This window comes from Xenopus laevis, chromosome 1S (assembly GCF_017654675.1).
Source record: "Xenopus laevis strain J_2021 chromosome 1S, Xenopus_laevis_v10.1, whole genome shotgun sequence".
Classification (NCBI taxonomy): domain Eukaryota; kingdom Metazoa; phylum Chordata; class Amphibia; order Anura; family Pipidae; genus Xenopus; species Xenopus laevis.
In genome coordinates this window covers 102,711,568-102,736,789 of record NC_054372.1, presented here as the reverse complement: position 1 = coordinate 102,736,789, position 25,222 = coordinate 102,711,568, and the positions used below count along the sequence as shown (strand labels likewise).

General features: G+C 37.5%; 1 protein-coding gene across 2 annotated transcripts in view; it reads left to right on the top strand.

Annotated features, from left to right (window-relative positions):
* Window positions 1-14,448, top strand: part of yjefn3.S (YjeF N-terminal domain containing 3 S homeolog) — a 63,344-nt gene extending 48,896 nt beyond the window's left edge. For both annotated transcript variants that reach the window (XM_018239853.2, XM_041580031.1), the window contains exon 6: window positions 14,191-14,448. In XM_018239853.2, coding sequence (XP_018095342.2) covers window positions 14,191-14,411 — 221 coding nt within the window. In that variant the 3' untranslated portion in view covers window positions 14,412-14,448. The remainder of the gene's footprint in view (window positions 1-14,190) is intronic.
* Window positions 14,449-25,222: the final 10,774 nt, after the last annotated feature.

Below are 25,222 nucleotides of genomic sequence, written 5' to 3'. Positions count from 1 at the left end.
GTTTGTGTTGTTATATACAAAAGTTTGGTAAAGTGCAGTATTTAGATAGTAGATGCAATCCAACACCTGTACCCTCTTCTAAGGGGAAGACCCCTTAAAAATGAATGGCAGCCTTACATGTAAAGATATTATCACCACTAGGCAGGGATGCCCCCTCTCCCCTTTGCTGTTTGCTCTAGCAATAGAGCCTCTGGCAGTGAAACTAAGGGAAGCCCAGGAGGTGGAGGGACTTCTGGTAGGTAACATAACGGAAAAGGTGTCGCTGTACGCAGACGACATGCTCCTCTACCTGGCTAATCCTGGTAGAGCTTTAGAGGCAGCCCTGAATCTTATTGAGGAGTTTGGGAAGTACTCGGGCCTTTGCGTTAACAGAGCCAAATCTGTGATATTTCCAATAGACCCGCTACCCATTGGTTCACCAACACAAATTTGTCACCTACAAGTCCTGCAGAAGTTTAAATATTTGGGAATAAACATCCACAGGGATTACAAGAAATTCGAGGAGAATAACCTGACCCCAATTGTGGAGGCTTTGAAGGCCAAGACTGAGGTCTGGCGACAGCTGCCCCTTTCCCCCCCGGGTAGGGTTAACCTATTTAAAATGGTGTTCCTACCCAAGTTCTTGTATGTATTCCACAACTCGCCTATCCTACCACGAAGTCAATGGTTTACATACATAGACTCCATACTGAGGAGGTTCATATGGGCGGGGGAGCACCCACGTATGAGTTTTAACGTATTGCAGGTCCCGGTGACATGTGGGGGACTGGCGCTCCCTAATCTCAAGTTATATTTCTTGGCCAGTCAATTAACCTATGTGCACTGGTGGATGGTACCCCAAAATGACAACCCCTCTACTATACTGGAAGCTGCTAGCATGGGGTCTTTGGAAGCGTTGTCCAAACTGCCATATCGGGGTCCCTCAGAGTACTATAAAATTACTACACCTATGGCTACAGTGGCCGAGGTATTTAAGAAAAGCCTCAAACATGTCCACAAGGCGAGGAAAGTGTGGTCCCCCTGGACACCTATTTGGGGCAATGGTATGCTCTCACACTTTGGCTCAATACCTGATATTAATACCTGGGCATCTAGAGGAATAAAAACACTTGGGGACATCATAGAGAATGGGGACATCGAGGGGTTCCAAAACCTAAAAGAAAGATTTCAGCTACCCAACTCTATGCTTTTTAGGTATCTACAACTTAGACATGCATTCAGAATGCAGTTTCCCACCCCACCCATCGATTTGATGGACACCACACTGGAGATATATTTACGAAGGGTGGATCTTAAAAAACCAACGACTTGGTTCTATACCATTCTGTGCCAGGCTTCCCCAGACCCCCTAGCCAAGGTAAAACAGATGTGGGTTAGGGATATTCCGGATTTGGAGGATGAGATGTGGGATGACGCTCTGAAGCAGATACCGGTTATCACTATGTCAGTCAGAGACAGATATATCCAGGCAAAATTCTTCAACAGAGTGTATCTAACCCCTCACAGGTTGGCTAGGATATATCCCTTAACCCCAGACCATTGTGTCAAATGCTTACAGGAAGTCGGCACATTTTTGCATGTTTTCTGGTCCTGCCCCCATATCCAAAGGTATTGGGGGGAAGTTCTACACCATATCTCTGCCACATTGAGGGTCCCATGTATAAAAAATCCTCGGATATGTCTATTGGGGGTTGTGGATGATCTTGGCATGCAGGCCGGGGTTAAATTATGCTATCTCCAGTTGTTGTATTATGCTAAGAAAGCCATTTTACTACAGTGGAAGTCCACGGTTCCTCCATCTTTGGGCTTCTGGAGAAATTTGGTCAATGATTCCCTTCCAAATCAAAAAATTACCTACATAGCTCGGGGATGCCCCAAAAAATTTGAGAAGGTGTGGGCCCAGTGGTTGGACATGGAGGATACTAGCTAAACAATACAATAATTAAAATTAAAGTATGATATGTTGATCTTACGCTGTTAGATAACGACAACAACAGAACACATGTAATGGCACGGATGTTGTATTTATTATGGCTCCAAAGATGTACAATGTCAATCTTGCTGTACTTTTCTCTCTCTTTCTTTCTTTCTTTTCTTTCTTCTTTTCTTCCTTTTTCCTTGTTAAAATGAAAATAAAAACTTTTAAAAAAGATATTATCACCGCATACAAAGTTTTGTCCAATAACTATGCTAAGCAAAGAATTTGAATGGATATTTTGCCAATATATATTGTTTGTGTGATTGGACAGGTTAGAAAATGTATGTTGTACCCATTTGTTTATACAACAATGTCTGTACATGTGCAGGTAGCCTAAGCCTTATCATGATGTAGATAATGATATTCTAGATAATCAGGGCCTCTCCTAACATAGGGCAATATGGCGGCAGTGAGTGGTGGTAAAAAAGCATGTGTTGCCATAATTAACCGTCAATCAACCTGTGTCATTGCACCAAGACCAAAGCAAAAAGCTGCGCTCGCTGATCTCTATATAATTTAAATGACACTTGCAGAGGCCAGTCGATCTGAAACTGTATGGACTGATTATTCCCCAAATAATCCAATCAACCAAGAAGCAATATGATCAATTGTATCAGTGTCATTCAATTTCATGGGCTTGAGGCCATACCCTGCTAGTGGCCATTCGAATCAGGGGACAATATATTGACAATCCCATAGCTAGCCTATGTGTGCCTTTCCTTTTACTGCACTAGACTGCTGTGGTTACTGTCCTGGGGCAAACATGCACCATACTTACTTAAAGGGATACTCTCATGGGAAAAAACATTTTTTTCAAAATGAATCCGTTAATAGTGCTGCTCCAGCAGAATTCTGCACTGAAATCCATTTCTCAAAAGAGCAAACAGATTTTTTTATATTCAATTTTAAAATCTGACATGGGGCTAGACATATTGTCAATTTCCCAGCTGCCCCAAGTCATGTGACTTGTGCTCTGATAAACTTCAATCACTCTTTACTGCTGTACTGCAAGTTGGAGTGATATCACCCCTCCCTTTTCCCCCCCAGCAGCCAAACAAAAGAACAATGGGAAGGTAAAAAGATAGCAGCTCCCTAACATAAGATAACAGCTGCCTGGTAGATCTGAGAACAGCACTCAATAGTAAAAACCCATGTCCCACTGAGACACATTCAGTTACATTGAGAAGGAAAAACAGCAGCCTGCCAGAAAGCATTTCTCTCCTAAAGTGCAGGCACAAGTCACATGACCAGGGGCAGCTGGGAAATTGACAAAATGTCTAGCCCCATGTCAGATTTCAAAATTGAATATAAAAAAATCTGTTTGCTCTTTTGAGAAATGGATTTCAGTGCAGAATTCTGCTGGAGCAGCACTATTAACTGATTCATTTTGAAAAAAATATTTTTTCCCATGACAGTATCCCTTTAATGAGTTCTACTCTAATACAGGTATGAGACATGTTATCCAGAATGCTTGGGATCTGAGGCTTTTTGATAATGGATCTTTCTGTAATTTGGATCTTCATACATTATGTCTACTAGAAAATCTTGTGAATATTTAGGGGATTATTTACTAAATATGTGTTTATCATTACATGTTCTAGTCTCTTTTGAATTTCCCCTCAACCATGCATCATTAGTTGTATTAATGGAATTCGGACTATTAGGAAGGAAACCTTCATAAGTTTTTTCCTCATTTGTGTAGATACAATCTCCATCACAAATCAGGACAGGACTGCTGCTAGACAGCATACAATCCTTTACATGTGTGAGATTGCTCTGTTAACAGAAGAATCTCAGCCATAAAGTAAGAGTGGACTGTAGCTTTACAAGTGAAAGAAGGCTCAACAATCTGAATTTACCTTTGTTAAAGAGTGACAATTTTAATAAATTTGGTATTTCATGTATATATTTCATACATTGGAGCCTCAAACTGGCTTCCTTTTCTAAACTGTAGGTTTTTTTACCAAATGTATTGATTAAGACACACAGCCCAGACACCTACCTCCCAGTAACAAAAGTGAGAAGCCATTCTCAGGCCCCGATTTGTGGGCAGACCACAAAGGCTCTGGCCTAAGGATGCAATTGGGTGGTGGCATCTCTACTGGGGACTGTACCTTAAGCATTTTAGGGGTTACCAGCATGCCATTCTTCAGATACAGTCAGAATCCCATGCACATGCAGGCACTGTCTTGATTCACGCCATTACTCACTCATGTTCAACATAATGGATCATGTCCATATCACATCCATATTGAATAGAAACAAAATTACACACTTAGATTTTTATTAGAGTTTATTTTAGATTTTTACATTCTTCTATTGAGCCCCATAACATTTAGTTCATTCCTCTATGAAGCTCTATCCAGTTTCCAGCTGAAAGTTTTCTCTCAGTATTCCATCTGAAATGTCCCTTGGAGAATATATTGATTGGCTGGTCTTCACCATACATTCCTTATATTTTCGCTCCTTTTATTATAGCTAATGTTCCATAGCAAGCTATCTATTTTAGGGAATGCAGTTATTTCTCTCTTCTCAAAACAATCACTGAGGTGTTTTCTCATTTCCTTATTATCGTACTTGCAGGTGGGGTTTCCGTTGGCAAGGAACTCATATGCGTTGGCAATAGCATATACACCACAGTCATGACTGTTTGGTTGTCGATCAACATCAAGTATTTCTGTCATTTGTACAGGATCAGACGTCACTGCTCCTCCATAACATTCTCTTATTTGTTTCTTCATTGTATCAGTAAGGTAACGTCTTCCTAAACTGTCTGCAATCTCCACGTGATGTTGTTTTAAGCAGCTTGTCAACCAATGGTTCATGTCATAATGAATCTGTACGGACGGTCCATAAACAGGATAAAATTGTATTTGACAAAGTACGCTGCTCTGAAGTCCCTCACAATTAAACTGCTTTTTTAGCAGGTTCTGAGCTGCATCAATTATTACATCATCCAGCAATTCAGTACTTTGCAGCGCCTTTTTATGCTGCAGCTTCAGATTGAGTTCAGGGATCCAGTCATTGTTCCTGTTCCAATTCTTTTCTTCCTTATCGTTCGAATTAATGTTGAGCTGGATTGTGATTTTTGTAACCACATAGGAATTTGTGGATATACCATCCCTTTCCTTCTTGTTAAGCATATTATATAATACAGGGATTTCTGAATTATCATGATTTTCGTCTATTCGTTTGGGGAATGCAGTAAACCTTCCCTTCTCAAAACAACAAATGAGGTGCCTCCTCATTTTCGTCTGATTATATTTGCAGATGGGGTTTCCATTGGACAGGAACTCAAATGCGTTGGCAATAGCATACACCCCACAATCAAAAGAGTTTGGTTGGTGATCAACATCAAGTATTCTAGTCATTTGTACAGGATCACACGTCAGTGCTCCTCCATAGCATTCTCTTATTTGTTTCTTCATTGCATCAGTAAGGTAACGTCTTCCTAAACTGTCTGCAATCTCCACGTGATGTTGTTTTAAGCAGCTTGTCAACCAATGGTTCATGTCATAATGAATCTGTACGGACGGTCCATAAACAGGATAAAATTGAATTTGACAAAGTACGCTGTTTTGAAGTCCCTCACAATTAAACTGCTTTTTTAGCAGGTTCTGAGCTGCATCAATTATCTCATCATCTAGCCATTCAGTGCCTTGCAGCTCCTTTTTATGCTGCAGCTTCAGATTGAGTTCAGGGATCCAGTCATCGTTTCTGGAGATGGAGTCGGGCTCTCTATACTCTTCATCCTTTGCGCAAATGGAGTCAGGTTCTTTACACTCTTCATCGTTTCTGGAGATGGAGTCGGGCTCTCTATACGCTTGATCCTTTGCGCAAATGGAGTCAGGTTCTTTACACTCTTCATCTTTTCTGGAGATGGAGTCGGGCTCTCTATGCTCTTCATTTTTTGAACAATCATTTGAGCCGTTGCCTATTTCCTGCTCTGCTTGGCAAGGAATTGAGGTTTCATTTGTAGTGTCCTTGCTAATTTCCTGCTCTGGTATGCAAGTAACAGCGGGTTCATGTCTCTCTTCCTCTTTTATACAGGTGGTTGAGTCTTTATTGATCTCTTCTTCTTTGCTGCAAACTTGTACAATTACTTCAGATTTGTCTGTGCTGGTCTCTTTTCTGTTTTTATTATGCTTTGGAAGACAATTGAATATTCGCATGATACATGTTTTTGTTAAAGGATTAAGAAGTCGCCTAAAAAAAGAAATGTTTCCAGTAGAAGCCATGGTATAACCTAAGCCTAAAGGGAGAAAAATAGATGTTTCAATGAGTTTATTATATTAATGTGAGAAAAAGTCCTACAAAAGCTACTGATTCCTTTGCTTGCTAGTGTAATGAAGCATAGCAACTATACCCAATGGTTTGCTGCATCCCTATATACCAACACGTAAAAATATTATTCGAGTATGAATTATAAAGAATTTTGTTTCTAAATAGCAGTATTTCCCACTCTCTCCTTGTCTCTGCCAGCCACCAAATCTGAATATAATGACAAAGTTGGCTGCAAAGTATGAATAAACTGATTATACTATCATATGAATAATGTTCATACTACATACATAATTTTGGGTAATGGAAAGATGTAACATCAGCATGTATTAGGTGCAACATTAAGGGGCCCATTCATTAAGTTCGAGTGAAGGAATAGAAGAAAAAAAACGTCGAATTTCGAAGTGTTTTTTTGGCTACTTCGACCATCAAATGGGCTACTTCGACCTTCGACTACGACTTTGACTTCGAATCGAACGATTTGAACTAAAAATTGTTCGACTATTCGACCATTTGATAGTCGAAGTACTGTCTCTTTAAGAAAAAACTTCGACCCCCTAGTTAGCCACCTTAAAGCTACCGAACTCAATGTTAGCCTATGGGGAAGGTCCCCATAGGCTTGGCTAACTTTTTTTGGTCGAAGGATAATCCTTCAATCGTTGGATTAAAATCCTTCGCATCGTTCGATTCGAAGGATTTAATGGTTCGATCGAACGAATATTCCTTCGATCGTTCGTTCGAAGTATTTGCACAAAAACCTTCGACTTCGATATTCGAAGTCGAAGGATTTTCATTCCCCAGTCGAATATCGAGGGTTAATTAACCCTCGATATTCGACCCTTGATGCATTTGCCCCTAAATGATTTTACAAAACCAACCAAAGAATTATGATATATAACTGATAAATGCTAGAAAAGCACTAAATCCATCCGTTTTTATATAACAAATATTGTACCACAGATTTTTCTGAAAACAGGTATGGAACCTGTTATCCTGAATGCTCAGGGCCTGGGGATTTCTGGGTAATGGATATTTCTGTAATTTGGAACTTCATACCTTATGTCTATTAAAAGAGCATGTAAACATTAAATAAACCCAAAAGCCTGTATTTGCCTCCAATGAAATTTATTTGGGACCAAGTACAAGCTACTTATTATTACAGAGAAAAGGGAAATCGTTTTAAAAATTTGGAGTATTTGGATAAAATGGAGTCTATATGAGACGGCCTTTCCTTAATTCAGAGCTTTCTGAATAACGGGTTTCTGGATAACGGATCAGAATGAATGCAATCCTAATTTTCATATTTAAACTTAATCGAAATCCAAAAAAAACAAGGCTTGCATCATCTGAAAATGATTTCAACATTTATAATATTACTTATGTACATAGGAATATACCAGCACTGTGTTTTTTTTATTCAGCAGCTGTATGCTGTTGTGTGCTGTGTGAGGCTTCTATGTTTGGTGCCACTAAAAGGCTTCACGGCCTCAATTTTGGATTTTCAATTGTCTTCAACTTTATCACAATGAGAAATTATAGATATATTTGGCAAATCCCAATACAGTGGATTCAGTACCTCATATACCCTGTGTATTGTGATAGCATCATGTTATTGTATATGACATAAAATATTAACAAATTAAATGCTAATGTATTGAAATGTCATAATATTTTATATTTTTGCAAAAATTCTCTATAAATCACACTTACTAACCAATAAATAGAGGGAAAAATCTATTTAAAATTGCTCTAAAATACACTCACCTCTGCCAGTCACAAGTCTTAATGTAGACTGACACAAATGCAGCTGTGACGTTTATATATACTTCTTTGGCATTGTGATGTCATAATGACAGGTCATGTGACTAAACAGGGACAGAAAACTATTTTCTCAACAACAGCTCTGTGCTGTATTGTGAGGTCATCACGCTGGTCATGTGACAAAAACTGTTTGGTGTAAGGTATATGGAACCATTAACAGTACCAATGTATTAGGCCATAATAAAATGTATTTGATTGTAATACAGTGTACAGTTCCTAAATTCAGAGCTTTCAGAATAACGCGTTTCTGGATAATGGATCAGAATGAATGCAATCCTAATTTTCGTATTTAAACTTAATCAAAATCCAAAAAAAACAAGGCTTGCGTCATCTGAAAATGATTTCAACATTTATAATATTACTTATGTACATAGGAATATACCAGCACTGTGTTTTTTTTGATTCAGCAGCTGTATGCTGTTGTGTGCTGTATGAGGCTTCTATGTTTGGTGCCACTAAAAGGCTTCACGGCCTCAATTTTGGATTTTCAATTGTCTTAAACCTCATCTCATAGAGAAATTATAGATATATTTGGCAAATCCCAATACAGTGTATTCAGTACCTCATATACCCTGTGTATTGTGATAGCATCATGTTATTGTATATCACAGAAAATATTAACAAATTAAATGCTAATGTATTGAAATGTCATAATATTTTATATTTTTGCAAAAATTCTCTATAAATCACACTTACTAACCAATAAATAGAGGGAAACATCTATTTAAAATTGCTCTAAAATACACTCACCTCTGCCAGTCACAAGTCTTAATGTAGACTGACACAAATGCAGCTGTGACGTTTATATATACTTCTTTGGCATTGTGATGTCATAATGACAGGTCATGTGACTAAACAGGGACAGAAAACTATTTTCTCAACAACAGCTCTGTCCTGTATTTTGAGGTCATCACGCTGGTCATGTGACAAAAACTGTTTGGTGTTAGGTATATGGAACCATTAACAGTACCAATGTATTAGGCCATAATAAAATGTATTGGATTGTAATACAGTGTATTAATCATAACATCATCAGGTCATATTATTTTCAAGCAGTTATTGGGTTTTTAATGATTTATGATGTTGTTAAACATTATGCAAAACCTGTCTCTTTGCCAAGAATGCCTGGGTTTTGTAGCTCTATAATCTAAATGTATGATGTACGTTGTGTGCTAACCAGATAGGTGGTATTGGGTGCAAACTGGGAAGGGTGCCACTTGTGAAGATCCTACCCCTTAAGATACAATGTCAACCTGCAACTACCAATTGTTTATTGCCTTTGTAGGCAAGGCACTTAGTTCTGCCAGACCCAGTATAGTATCTCATATATGTGTGTTTAGGAGGGGAACCGTTATATTAAAAGCCACAGGACAATGAAGTCCCATGGTCCACAGAGTCAGAATCTGGGCTTTAATTCTCAACTCGTGGAGGGGGTGATTTATCAGAGGTCGGATTTTAGTGGTTTTAAAAGTTGAAACCCTATTTAAATATATGAGAAAAACACTAAACTTTAGAGATTCATGGGGAAAAAATCATAATTCATAATCATTTTACTTAACAAAGATCCAATCAGCTTTTCTATATGTTTTCCCAGCTAAATATTTTGCCTGGGGCAACACCTGTACAGTATATGTTGCTCATTTCAAAGTGTCAGAATAAGAAGGCAAATAATTAAAAAACTATAAGAAATAAATAATGATGACCAATTGAAGTTGCTTAGAATTGACAATTTTATAACATACTAAAAGTTAGCTGGAAAATAAATAAATAAATAAATAAAAAAACCTTTTAACACTCTGCTGCACTATACATGCTAGCCAATGCCATAGACTATCCACAACAAAATAAATAAATTATGATTAACAGAGGTTACTTGAGATTTGTTTATTAAAACATAGAAATTTGACCCAACTAAATGCCGTTGTATTGCCTCTCTGATCACATTCCCATGATCGTTGCCATTGATCCTGACCCAAGCAACAAACCCTGAAATAGTTACACTGCTGTTATTGGTTTATGTTATGGCCTGTCTTTTGTTTATGTTGTAATATTATGAACTGTGGGTTAATAATCATATGGGGGAATGAATGGGAAATAGTGTGTTAATGTATCTATAATAGGCCCTTGTTACTCAAATATTTATAGTGAAAATGCTACAGAATTAAAGACAAACACAGTTGAAGTTTTTCTTTATTGACAATGTTTTCACCATATATATATATATATATATATATATATATATATATATATATATTTATATATATATATATTTATTCACTTGCGTTCAGTCCTCAGTCCACTTTTTTCAGTCCTGTGAGTGCAGTTTTTATATGCTGCTATATATATATATATATATATATATATATATATATATATATATATATATATATATATATATATATATATATATATAGTCAAATATATATATATATATATATATATATATTTGACTATATATATATATATATATATATATATATATATATATATATATATATATATATATATATAAAACAATAAATAGTCCGCACGGATAGGTCTTACTTGAAAAATTGGTGTGATTTATTCAACATTTCGGCTCAGCCACATGAGCCGTCTTCTGAAGATGTAAGACCTGTCCGTGCGGACTATTTATTGTTTTGTTATCATTAATGTTTTAAGTCCTTGCACCTAGGCATTTTTTTGTTTTCTGGGTGCACTGACCTAACGTTTCTGTATATATATATGTATATATATATATATATATATATATATATATATATATATATATATATATATATATATATATATTTATTTATGGGTAACGGGCTAAGGTGTCCGTTCAGAAGATCTGGAGATATTTGGGGGAATACTTATTTTTTGCTATTGTCCCCATGTTTCTATTTATCTGTAACTGGGGCTAAGTGGGTCCAACCTGAAGGCCAGGAACTATAGCAAGGTGACTGTTACCCTAATGTTCCTATATATCTGTAACCTTGTTATGAGAGGAGGGGGCCCAGCCTGAAGGCCATTTAGAGTGAGATTTGGGATGAGTGCTTATTTTTGCCCCGAACTACAGCAGTGTAACGTAAACCCCAATGTTCCTATATATATGTATCCATGTTATGGGCTAAGGGGGCCCAGTCTGTAGGCCAGTTAGGCTGAGTGTTTATTTGTGCCCCGGAACTATAGCCCAGTGATGTTACTATATATCTTTAACCTTGTTATGAGCTCAAGGGGCCCAGCGTAGAAGCCAGTTATTGTGTTTATTTGTGTCCTGGGTGCACCTAAATTCACAGCCCAGTCACATATGTCATCCCACCAGGTCTCAGTGATACCAATTATATCATAATTTTTAGAGCATGCAATTAACTCTAGCGCTAGAGGTTACTACTTTTCCTTTTGTAATTTACATTACTTAATGGAGAATTATATGTTAAGTTAGTATTAGTCTGTTTTCCTTGTAACATAGGTTTCCTTGTAAATAGGTTGTACCCCAAGTTACCCCCAGTGCTCTACCCTAATCCCCTCCTTCCTACACCAAGACTTGAGCCACACATATAGCTCCCTAAGCTCCTGCTGTCTTTCTAAACCTGCACATGGCACAGGCAAAATTTAAGAAAAAATTACATTGGAAGACTTTCTCTTAATCTTATATCCCTGAACTCACTCTTTAAGGTCTTCCATCTACCATTAATTTTGTTGTTAGTACCAATATGTCCTAAGATAGCTAGGTCATGCCCAGTCTCACCCAATAAATTGTCTACCCGATCAACCACATGCCGAACCTTGGCACCAGGAAGACAGCAAACTGTCTAGTTTTAGTTATCCGGATGACTTATTACCCTATCCACTTTCCTAATAATTGAATCCCCTACAACCACAATCTGTTTAGGCCTGACTCTGCTCTTCTCCCCACCACTACTAGAGAAACTGGTCTCCCGGTTGTTAGAGAGATCAGCCCCATTTAAAACTGCCAAGCTATAGGCTGTTTTTGCTTCCAAAAGGATTAATCATATGTAGTTGATAATTGTATCAAGTACAAGGCACTGTTTTATTATTATTACAGAGAAAAAAGAAATCCATTTTTTAAAATGTTGCATTATTTTGATAAAATGGAGTAAATGGAGTCATTCTGTAGCAGCATGAGGGCCCATTGACACCTGGGCCCACTGGGAGTTTTCCTGGTATCCCGGTGGGCCAGTCCGACACTGTATGTAAAATACAAATGATGTGTGTTTGAAATGCATATGACCTTAAATAAGCATTTTAGGCAGACTAGGATACAGTATCAATAAGTTTTACAGTGCAGTAGATAAATATGACAGGTAGTTCACCGATTTTCTCTGCCTTACTGTTACCTGTCATACCAGCTAACTACTACAATCAAATTGGTCATTACACTCCAGTTCCAGACCTTCTCCTGTGGTCAGTATATAGGAATGTTTGCTGCTATCCCTTTATCACATGAGAGTCCTGAGAATCAAGGGGTCTGAGACAAGAAACTGTAGACATGATGTCATCTGAAAACATGAAACGGGTCTGTTTAGCCGCATCTGGATATGCATTTAGAAAAGAAAAGAAAGGATGAATTGAGAGGACTGATCAACACAATCCCAGAGAAAATGGGGGGGGGGGGTGCTAATTCCTTCTTTCTTTCTGTTGTGCAAGCTGCAAATATCTCATGCCTTCCAAAACAGAAGCTTAAAATATGAGTGTAATGGAGACCCTAGACTGAAAGTAAATAACGGTGAAATGTTAAGTGTGTTTCTGTGGGTTTTTGCACTGTATATAATACATTTAATACATATAATACATTTTATGCAGTATTTGTATTCTTGCTATGTGGGAAATCAGAGTTATTACTAGGTCACAAACATCTTACTTTTTTAAGGGACCCCCCAATGATCTTAACTTAAAATGCATGGACCATGCATCCAATGGATGTCAGTTATACCCAGGCATACCTGATCTGGCATGTGCTAAAAGGGGTTGTTCACCTTTGAGATAACTTTAAGTATGGTGTAGAGAGGGATATTCTGGGAGTTATTTCACCTTTTTATTCAGCAGCTCTCCAGTTTGCATTATAAACAATCTGGTAGCTAGGGTCCAAATTACCCCAGCAACCATTCATTAATTTGAATAAGAGACTGGAATATGAATAGGAGAGGCCCTTACTAGAAAGATGAGAAATAAAAATTAGCAATACCAAAACATTATTAGCCTTACAGAGCATTTGCTTTTTAGAAGGGGTCAGCGACCCCCATATGAAAGCTGCAGAAGAAAAAGGCAAATAATTATAAAAAATAAATAATGAAAACCAATTGAAAAGTTGCTTAGAATTTGCCATACTATTACATTTGGGTAGCACTGATTAGCCCTTAAGCTGCACAAATCTATTTAAGCCCCCATTTCCGAAGTGACATCAGTATCGGGAGCAGGACGGACACAGCAGCTTGAAGTGCCATCACTAATTTTTAAAAGTGTTATAGTTACAACACCTGCAACCTACCTGACTACCTCTGTTGGGAACCCACAGACCGTCTGCACAGTCAGAACATCTGCGTTTTCCCACATTAATCCTGATTAATTGTTTTGCAGATATTTCACAGAGACCTGACCCTCTGCTAACTCTAACTCAATACCCCGCTTTGTGACATGCAATTATTTGGTTGGGTTTATGTAGAAAAGGTGAATTGACACTATCTAACCATTTTAAATATAAATGCATTTTGTACATGATTCTACACATTGAATGGAAACCATGACAGTCTATCTTTGATTTGAAAGAGCTGTTCCCCAATCCTCCTTTGACTCACCTTGTTCTACTGTGAACTGATAGATTCTGCGACTTTATATCCCTCTACTTTACATAGTCAATAGTGCGTGGATTCTCTGAAAATCAGAGGGACTTCAAGTCCAGAAATCTATCACTCTGCTTGACTGTTTGAACTTAAAGAGTGTCCGTAAACAGTTGTGAATCAGAGTCTTTTTTTTCTCTTTAACTGGGTGGGGAAATTCTGGGAGTTGTAGTTACAAGAATGAGAATAGTTATCTATTATAATTCAACTACCTTTTAATGATGTGACTATCGCTTGTTCACTATAATAAAGCCAGTTTATCTATTTCAGGCTGGGATGCAGATGCTTGGAATCCAGAAGGTATCTATCCAGAGATGATTATCTCTTTGGCAGCGCCTAAGAAGTGTGCTCTACAGTTTACTGGAAAACATCACTTCATTGCAGGAAGATTCCTACCATATGATGTGCAGAAGAAATTTGAGCTGAACTTGCCAGTATACCCTGAGACAGAATGCATGGTGGAAATACAGGATGGAAAATCCACTCTCTGAGTTCTTAATCATTAATAAATATTTATGGTTTGGGTAATGCCTTTGATACTCATTTCAAAAGAGTCTTCTCATTGTCTACAACACCATGTGAAGGAAGTCATTTTTCCAAAGAAGATTTAGAGGTTATACTTGCCATACATACATCAGTTGTAACATTTTACATATTGTAACTTGAGCCACCATCATGGGATGATCTGTGCGCTCTCTCAGATCACATGACAGGAAATAATACAGCTCTCATTGTAACAGGAAGAAGTGTGAACGTAAACTATAAGCTACATTTATTGGCTGATGCCATGGTTTGTGTGTGAGCACAGTGCCTTATATGAGCCAGAGGGACAGACCTAAGTACTTAAAATTATTAAGACATGTTTACAAAGCGCCAACATATTTCACAGCACTATACACATAGGTGTATCCAATGAAAACACATTATATACAACAAATCCACTGATAACCAATAAAAAGGCAGTTATGGTACCCTGTCTATTTACTTTCTTTGCACTTCTCGGGTTCAGTTTGCCCTTGGGTTGCTAACCCTGAGTAAGCAAAAAGCCTGCCATTAGCAGTTTAACAATGCAAAAAAATCAGAAATGGCTAAAACTTTAGTGATACTAATATTCCTCAGATATTGTCATTAGTTTCATGGTTACATGTTGTTATAACTACCTTAACACATGCCCTATCCCTACCTTCAGCTGTCCAATAGTTATTTGGTCTCCACTGTAGGATCTTGGCCAGTCCACCTTGTCAGACAATCAGGTGGCCTAAGTGAATTGGAAGTTCCTGCAAAGTAAATCATTTAACGATCATTTATTAGGGGAACTGTTTAAAATAAACAGATTTGGGTTATCCTAACCCAAGAAATATACGTTTTTACACTTAAGATCATGACCTTTATTTGTGTTAATTTTGTGGTCATTTTTCTCTTGATTGGTTTTATGACCAAATATTATATTAACTGTTCATACTTTAGATTGATATACTGTGAATATAAGAGCTGAAATAGTAGCAAAGGAAGTAGATGACAGTGGAAGATGCTCTAAAACAAAATATATATATACTGTAGCAATTGGTAATCTCTGTCTACACAAAGGTATCTGCAAAGCACACAGATAAATTGGTACACTGCATACTAAAGACATTCTAAAGACTGGTAGATGCATTGAAACAACAGCAGCAAGAGGTGTCAACCCCCTTTCCTAAATGGTTCAGTCTGAGTAATAAGTGCTTTTAGCATAATTGTTTTCCAAGCCTGTGTGGTTAGTGGGGCTATATAACCATTTCCTATTCATTTCCCTGTCTATCGGGGAAGCATCTTGTCTTTTCCTATAAGTATGAGCCTACAACATTGATAGGCACCAAGTATGTCGGGACTCATTCCTGATTTATCAGGGTTAGCATTAAAAATATCTGTATAATTTATTAGTTATTGTTAAATTTACAAGTGGGTTTCTGAAGGGCTGTACATTTTACTCATTTCAAAGACATAGTGGAAACCATTGGCATCAGTTTATAAGTATGTTATAATTGCACCCATGTGTTATGAGATCATATAAATAAAGACCATAAAAAAGAATAAAGGATACTGCCTAGATTAAATACCTGAACAGAAGTGCTAAATATGTGTATATAGCTTGGAGAGCAGAGGGCATTTGTACATTAGAATTCTTCTACTAAATTCAATAGTAGTATTTTTTCAGTACAATAATTGAACTTGAAAAGTAAAAGCTCATTTTCAATAAGCAGATTTTTCACCTTCTAATGTCAGTTCTAAGGATAAATAAGCCTTCATTAGGTACAAGCAGCATATATGTACATTATGTAATTGCACACGTTCTGTATATAGGGGCATAGTGAGTATAAAAATATATTTTAAAATAGTACTCCAGTCCTTAAGAGGGATATAAATGAGCTGGAGAGAGTGCAGATATGTGCAACTAAACTGGTTAGAGGGATGGAAGACTTAAATTATGAGGGTAGACTGTCAAGGTTGGGGATGTTGCGAGGGCAGATGATTACACTTTACAAGTACATTAGAGGACATTAAAGACTCATAGCAGGGGACCTTTTTACCCATAAAGTGGATCACCGTACCAGAGGCCACCCCTTTAGATTAGAAGAAAATATCTTTCATTTGAAGCAGCATAGGGGGTTCTTCATAGTCAGGACAGTGAGGTTGTGGAATGCACTGTCGGGTGATGTTGTGATGGCTGATTCAGTTAATGCCATTAAGATTTTTTGGACAGACATAATATCAAAGGCTATTGTGATACTAAACTCTATAGTTAGTAAAGATATGGGTATATGTAGTTTATATGAGTGTATAGAGGGATTAGTGTGAGTGAGTGTAGGAATGTGTGCTGGGTTTCATTTGTAGAGGTTGAACTTGATGGACTTTTTTTTAAAACCAATTTAACTTCGTAACTATGAAGTTAGTGTGCATTTAACTACCACAATTAACATTGTTTCTAAAACTGTATTTTGCATAACTGATTTCTGCTAAATGCACAGCCACATATTTTCTCTCATTTGAGAAGTTTAACATCCACAAAAGCCAACATAAACACCAATTTTCAGATAGAAATATGTCCCTTCCCTTATCACTCCTCTATGAATGAGTGTGACATACAAGTTATAAAATACTTGAAGAAGAATATATGAGTTTTGAAAACTTCCATAGCCTTTACTAGACTGAATAAGTAGGCTGACTGTGTTTTCATCATGAAACTGTAACAGCAAGATCTGCATACAGAAGTCATAAAGACATATAAGCAAATTTATTGCATTTATCATGTAAGTTTGCTCCTCTTCGTAACAATACTACAATTCATCATTTAGGATCCATCTTATGTCAGGAGCCCAAGGCATATACCCTTTGGGACCAGCCAGGATTGAATATCAGGTCTCTTCAGTATTGGTAAGTCAATCACACATGATTTGTTCTTTCTTGACAGTATTGATACAAATGTGATGGAAATCTCAGAATTAAATATTACACTGCTCTCAAACACTGCTCATTTTGAAAAACTCTACATTCCTTCTTTCTCGTTCTCATGATTACTACAGAGGTACATATGGCTGTTAGCCAGGGACTACTCACAAGACAAAACAAAATCCTAAACTGATCAGACAGTGTAAAAAAATGAAGTTCATATCACAAGTGTGCCATTTGTTTTTTTTCCAATAAAATGAACACAAATGAACAGTGTATATGTTTTTCATTAAAGCGTTATATAAGGAATGCTTTCTTTTTAATTAGATAGTGACATATTTAACTGAACTAGACCATAGATTATTAGAAACATGGAAATTTGTAGAGCTTTTAAAACAGAAGTTGATACTAAAATAAAGCACAATTAGCAAAGAGATTTTTTTTAATAACTCATGTTTAATGTTAATTTTTCTTAATAAAGTTTTAAACATGGATAAGACTCTCCTCCCATTTACATGTCAGACTTTCTGCTGGAAAGTGATACAGTAACAGGCCTGTCTGAGCTGAAAAGGCTGTTAATAGAGGGTCTGAGTCTATTGTTAAAGGGATACTGTACTATAATTAGAATAAAACGTTTTTACTTTTGCCTCTATTGTAAATATTATGTCACTTTTAGGGATGCCACCTGTCTAGTATGACCCGGCCTGGTTTTTGTAAACGTTTTCAATTAGTCTTCATTATTTATTTTAAATATTTTTTTTTTATTTGCCTTCTTCTTCTGACTCTTTTCAGCTGTTAAATGGGGTTTACTGACCTCATCTAAAAACAAATGCTCTTGTAAAGCTACAAATGTATTGTTATTGTTACTTTTTATTACTCGTCATTTTTCCAGGCCCTATCCTATTTATATTCCAGTCTATTGCTGAAATCAATGCAATGTTGGTAAATCAAAAAAGAAAAACTTACACTCGCACACCCTGGCCGTCCGAAGTCAAACGAACTCCAGGTGCTAGATGTTTAGAGGAATTGGACAACCTCGGAAGCAGTATAGATACATGCTTGAGAAAGGGGTCACGCCCCGAAACGTTGCATCCGCAAATAAACGAGCAAGGTCAAATCCTGCTGGAATTATCCATGTTGTGCTGGTGTGTCTTGTATCTATACTGCTAGGGTAAATCAAACCATAGCAACCAGGAGAGCTGTGGCAGAAAAAGCTAAATAACTCAAAAACCACAAAGAATAAAAAATGAAAACCAATTGCAAATCAGAATGTCACTCTCTACATCATACTAAAAGTTAATTTAAAGGTGAACAAACCCTTTAAGATAAGACTAAACACCCCAGCTCAAAACCATTTATAAGGATATCATTAACATGATATTCAAGGCTCATTTTATTTATTGAATATATTAGTACAAGAATGTTTTGCCTCTTGTTTGAAAAAGTTACGAGAGAGAGGTTTTGATGGATTAATCTATTTTCTGGTTCTCGTGACAGTTTATATTTATTTTCTGGCAAACCACAAAAGTCTTGTTTTAGCTTTACTTAACCAGATCAGACCTACAAGGGCAAGCTGAATAAATTACCTTTATTTAAAAAGGTTAATTTAGCATGGACTACACTGTTTTCCAACCGTGATAGAAAAAAATAAAAAAGCTTAGCAAAGGCAGAATAAACACATGCCCTGCATATTATTATAACCATAAAGAAAAAAGAATGACGTATTTTAAAAGGACAGTAACATCAAAAAATAAAGGGTTTCTGTATGCATTTATTTATAATGTAGTGTTTTCCTGCAGTACTACAGACTGTGGGTTTGCTTCAGAAACACTACTACTATAGTTTGTGTTGTGTAGCCACGGACGCAGACATTCTGTACTATTACCTAACTGTACTGCCAAGGATAATACAATTTGTTTTGCAGGCATCTTACACAGAAGAATAAACAGAAGCCAAATGTCATTCACAGATACTTTACAATGAAAATCTTTGTCTAAAAATGTGTGATGACAGTATCACTTTCAATAAATTAGAAAAACGTATGTATTTTCCACCATTTTCCACATACAGTAGCGCATGTTTCAGCATGAATTTTTATATTAGAGCAGCAGTAAGGTGCTGCTATGCATCAGCTTAGACACAAGAGCAATCCACCCAGACAGCAATTCTGTTTGGAATGCAAATGGCCGTTCATTTTCCAAAATGAGACATATAGGGGCAAATTCACTATGCGCCTAACGCTAGCGTCAATTCGCTAGCGTTGGTCATTTTCGTTACTTCGCAAATTCACTAACGAACGCTGGCGTAACTTCGCTAGTGTTACTTCGCACCCTTAAACCTGGCGAATTTGCGCAACGGACGTAACTACGCAAATTCACTAACGCGCGCATTGTACTGAACGCTACCTTTTACGCTAGACTTCCTTCGCCACCTCAGACCAGGCGAAGTGCAATAGAGTAGATAGGGATTGCTTCAAAAAAAGTTAAAATTTTTTCTAAGTCCCAAAAAACGCTGGCGCTTTTTCTATATTATGGGTGATAGGCTGAAAAAGATCGAAAAAATTTTTGGGGCTCCCCTCCTTCCCCCCAACATTTCCTAACTCATGGCAACTTAACTATACAGTGGGCACATGTGTAGGGCAAAAAATGTTTAGAAGGTTTCCCAGGCATTTGTAGTGATTGTACGTATTCCTCCATTGAAATTTGAATTTGGCGCCGTATCCAAATTAACCATCGCTAGCGTAACTTCGCTTAGCGAATCAACGCTAGCGCAACTTCGCAACCTTACGCTACCCCTGAGCGCAACTTCGGATTTCAGTGAATTTGCGAAGCGCTGGCGAAACTACGCCTGGCGAAGTGTGGCGAAGTGCGGCAAAGTTATGCCTGGCGCAACTACGAATCTTAGTGAATTAGCCCCAAAGTCCTTTATTGCTTATTCCATGGAAAAGCAGAAAATGGCCAACATTATTACTGCAAATTAAAGTTATTTTGTATAGTACAGGAAGGTTTTATATTTGGAACTGGAGAATTAATGATGGGAAAAAAAGGCTTTTTCGGATACAAAAAAAAAGAATAGTTGCCATGTGTTTAAGTCAATGTAAGTAAAACAGAAGCTCTGTTTCCCTATGATATTGGTCGCACAAGTATTGCCGGGTTGAATCTAGTTTGTGTGGATAAATGACCACATATTAAAGGAAAAATGCTTTTTCTACTTAGAGCATAAAGTGAGCTACGATGCATTAGAAGACGGCAGATCACAAAAAATGATGCGGAGAAAAGGACATGAAAGAGATTATAAGGATAGCGAACATAGGGAAAATTGAGTAAAGAGAGAGATAGCAGAGCAAAACACTTTGATAGCTGACAGAGAGCAAGGATATATTATCCACCTATTCTTCCTAGTGTTCTATTACATCTTGAGTTGCATCCAGCTTCTCTCACACCCTCTTGGACTCCAATTTCGCCTACAAGCAGACCCCTTGTTTTGGTACTGGAGGAGGCTTTAAATTCAGCATCCCGTGGATTTAATCATTACCTAACAGCTCAGCCACATACATAGAGAGACTGAGAGAGAAAGAGGGGGAAACCTGACCCTTGGGCACAGCCATGCCAGCACTCCTGGCTTCTCTTCTAATCTGTGTCTTCATGAAAATATCAGTCACCACTGGTAAGTATAATCCCTTCTTGTATTTCTTGGCTCCTCAGCCCCTAACTCCAGGTCTGTTATCACTTCTGATACCAGTGCTCAGCAGCAATATGCTGTCCACTGATGTGAGAGTCTCCAGGGCGTCAACTGCTTTGCTTGAGGCCTTTTCATTGATTTTAGAGATTTTGCAAAAGAACAGGGCAGCTTGATATACTGGAATTCACAAAGTCCCTGAGATTTTGTTTTTATGGAGTTTTCCTTTATTTAGCACTTTTCCTTTAAAAAGCTATGTACATTGCAGAGAAAAAAATCCTTTACTAGGGTAATCAAAATATCAACAATAAGTCGGTAATAAAATATCCATCAGTATATAAATTGAAGTTTATTGTATTATTATTATTATTATTAAGGGGTAGTTTACCAGTATATTTGAACTTTTAGTATGCTGATCGTCTGAAATAGTTTGCAGTTGCTCTTCATTCTTTATTTGTTGTGTTTATTTTTTATTTAGCTTTTTGTTCAGCATCGTCCCTGTTCAGAATTTCATCAGCAATCTTGTTGCTAAGGTACATTTTACCCTAGCAAACATGGACAGTTTGAACAAGGTGTCTGGAATAAGAATAGGAGAAAAAGATAAGTAATAAAAAGTAACAATAATAATAAAATGGCAGCAACACGGAGCAATAGTTGTTTGGCTGTTGGGGTCAGTGACACCCATTTAAAAGCTAGAGAGATGCAGAAGTTGAAACAGAATCATTAAAAAACTATAACAATGAAGACGAGTTGAAAAGTTGCTCAGAATAGGCCACTTTATAACATACTAAAAGATAACTTTAAGCTGAACTGCAATAGAAGGGTTTACTCATAGGGGGTTATTTATTAAAATCTCAACATTTTCTGCTACAAACTGTGATCAAATCCGCTCAGGTTTTTTTGAGCTTATTTATTATTATATTTTTCCTGAAAATTAGCTTTGCGGGGAAAAAATAGATTTTCCTGGATTTTTCACCCCAAAAACTCAGATTTCTTTTGTTTTCTTGCCCGAAAACTTTGGGGTATTGCATGAAAAAAATTATTGGGACTTGGCTTGACTTGACTTATATGCAACCTCTACAGGTCTGAGATGCCAGATTTTCTAATTCAGAGTTATTTTACATCCTCTGGGTTTAATAAATTCTAAAAATGTGTGATTTTTTTATAAGTCCGATTTTATAAAAAAAAAAATCACAAATTTTTCTGTGTTTTTTTTGCATTCGGAGTTTAGTAAATGACCCCCATAGTCTTCTAAGTTGTAAATTCTTATGATTACGAACCTCTCTATGCTTTTGTCAGTATTTGTGCATAATCTCTATGTATAATAAATACTTTTGTACTTATAAATTTAAAGTTCTAAACATTGGGTGCTTTAGATAGTGTGTGTGCAAAATTATATAAATACAGGTATAGGATCCCTTATCCGGAAACCCGATATCCAGTAAGCTCCGAATTACGGAATGGCTGTCTCCCATAGACTCCATTTTATCCAAATAATGCAAATTTTTGCAAATGATTTCCCTTTTCTATGTAATAATAAAACTGTAGCTTGTACTTGATCCCAACTAAGATATACTTAATCTTTATTGGAAGCAAAACCAGCCTATTGGGTATATTTAATGTTTAAATTAATTTCTAGTAGACATAAGGCCTGAAGACCCAAATTACGGAAAGATCTGTTATCTGGAAAACCCCAGCTCCCGAGCATTCTGGATAACAGGTCCCATACCTGTATATTGAAATCTGTTTATAGTACTGTGGTTTAGGATAAAAAAAAAAACTGCATTTGTATTGACTTTTAATATAATTTGCATGTAGTAAAGCCATAATTTTTTACATATACTATTGTCATAGCATGTGTACATGCCCAGCAGTGCACAACTTATAGGGATTTGATGTAACATTTGATTTTATGTTTAAAGGAGAACTAAAGTGCTATATTTTATAGGACCAACTTATTGCACCAGCCTAAAGCTTCAGCTTCTCAATAGCAGCAATGATCCAGGACTTCAAACTTGTCACAGGGGTCATCATCTTCTTCATTATCAGCTGTTGAAAAGCTAAGCTTAGGGGTTGTTGCAAATTATCAAACAGAAAATGAGGTTTGTCTGTAATATAAGATGATTAAATTCTGATGCTAATTGCACTGGTTTCTGTGCTGCCATGTAGCATTCATCTGTATTAATTACTAATCAGCCATATACAGTATTGTGACATTTCAGATGGGGAGCTACTGGGGCATCTTTGTAGACACATACTGTATATTTACTGCTAAAGGGCTGTGGTTGCCTTGGGCTGGTACAGAAGCCCAAAAGTAATGAATAACATTTCTAGCCTACTTCTTTGGTTTAGCTTTAGTTCTCTTTTACCCTACTGCCTTACACTGTTATTCCTCTTCCATTGTCCCTTTCAGCATTCAACTTTCTCTATGTGCCATCCCCAAATATCCTTGTTGCTGCATTCTCCTGTGCAGTTCTCTTTTGAAAGGAGAACTAAACCCTAAAAATGAATATGTCTAAAGTTTCAGCTTCTCAATAGCAACAATGACCCAGGACTTCAAACTTGTCACAGGGGGTCATCATCTTGGAAAGTGTCTGTGACACTCACATGCTCAGTGGGCTCTGAGCAGCTGTTGAGACGCTAAGATTAGGGGTTGTCGCAAATTATCAAGCAGAAAATGAGCTTCCCCTGTAATATAAGCTGATGCTACAGGGCTGATTATTAAATTCTGATGCTAATTGCACTGGTTTCTGTGCTGCAGTCTAGTAATTATCTGTATTAATTACTAATCAGCCTTATATTGTGACATTTCTATTCTATCTGTACTGTATATTTTAAAGTCGGCCCCTAAGCTCAGTAAGTGACAGCAGAACAGAGCATGTGCAGTGAATCAGCAGAAAAGAAGACAGGGAGCTACTGGGGCATCTTTGGAGACACAGATCTTTACTGCTGAAGGGCTGTGGTTGCCTTGGGCTGGTACAGAAGCCCAAAACATAATGTACAACATTTCTAGCTACTTCTTTAGTTAGGATTTAGTTCTCCTTTAAGATGCTGGGACTTGTTGTTCATGAATGTGTGGGGGCAATGATAAATCAGTCTTTTACCTTAGCATATGTACAGATTGGCATGTGAATTTGTGAATGCATAAATCTGCTGAGAGACCTACTCTTAATATGGGACTGGAATGTGGGCAACCCAGCAAATATTTGAAATTAAACACATGTGCTACATTTGCAGTTCCATCCATCCAGCAGGGCCGGGCCAAGGGGTAGGCAGTTTAGGCAACCGCCTAGGGCGCAGTTACTGGGGGGCGCGCACTTCTCACTTTTTTTTTCATTTTTACTTTTTAGTTCACTTGGCTTGTTGGCTTATTAAAACACATCATAATTTATAAAATTCGCATGCCTCAGCCCCCTCTGGAGTTTTAGCCTGGTAAATGTCTGAAGGCAGCGCTCCCCCACCCTATAGCGGGACTTGGTGCCTTCCAATGCTTCTAATACCTTGGTTTCAAAATAGTTAGCACCGCATTGGCATGTGGGCGTGAGACAGGAAAATATTGCTTAGTGGCAGCCTGTACTGGAGTGACAGAGCAGATATCATTGCAGATGATTTTGTGCAGACTGCAGTTTTTGTTGGAGGGATGTTGGACACTGAGACTGAGTAAAGGCATATCGCATGTGGTATAAAACACACTTTCAGTTGAATAGAGAGCACCTGCTTTTTTGGTTGCCAAAGGTAAGAAGGGCTTGTAACCACTGCAAAGCGTGACCCGCCCTATCCTTCGCTTCCTAGAGAATATACATACACCTTTCTCTTTAAAGGGCTCCTGCTCCCAAAAAATAACATTTTGCCTAATGCTTTAGCTTCTGCTCAATTGGTACAAAAGTCAGAAACACCGATGAAGGATTTTCGGCTTAAATGACATTTACAGATAACTTTAAAACAACTGGATATATATCTGACCCATGCATATAATTTAGGGTTGCCACCTGTCCGGTTTTGACCCGGACAGCCCGGTATTTTGAGGGGCTGCCCGGGTCTATACTTCCGGCCCGGTTTTCCAAATAAGGAAAACCGGGCGGGATTCCCTTGATTGACACGGCGATCGGCCAATCGCTGGTCGCCGCGTCATAGCCCTGCCCACTGACGTCACAGGCACGCCCACTAATATCACTGACCCACCCACCCCCCGCCCGGT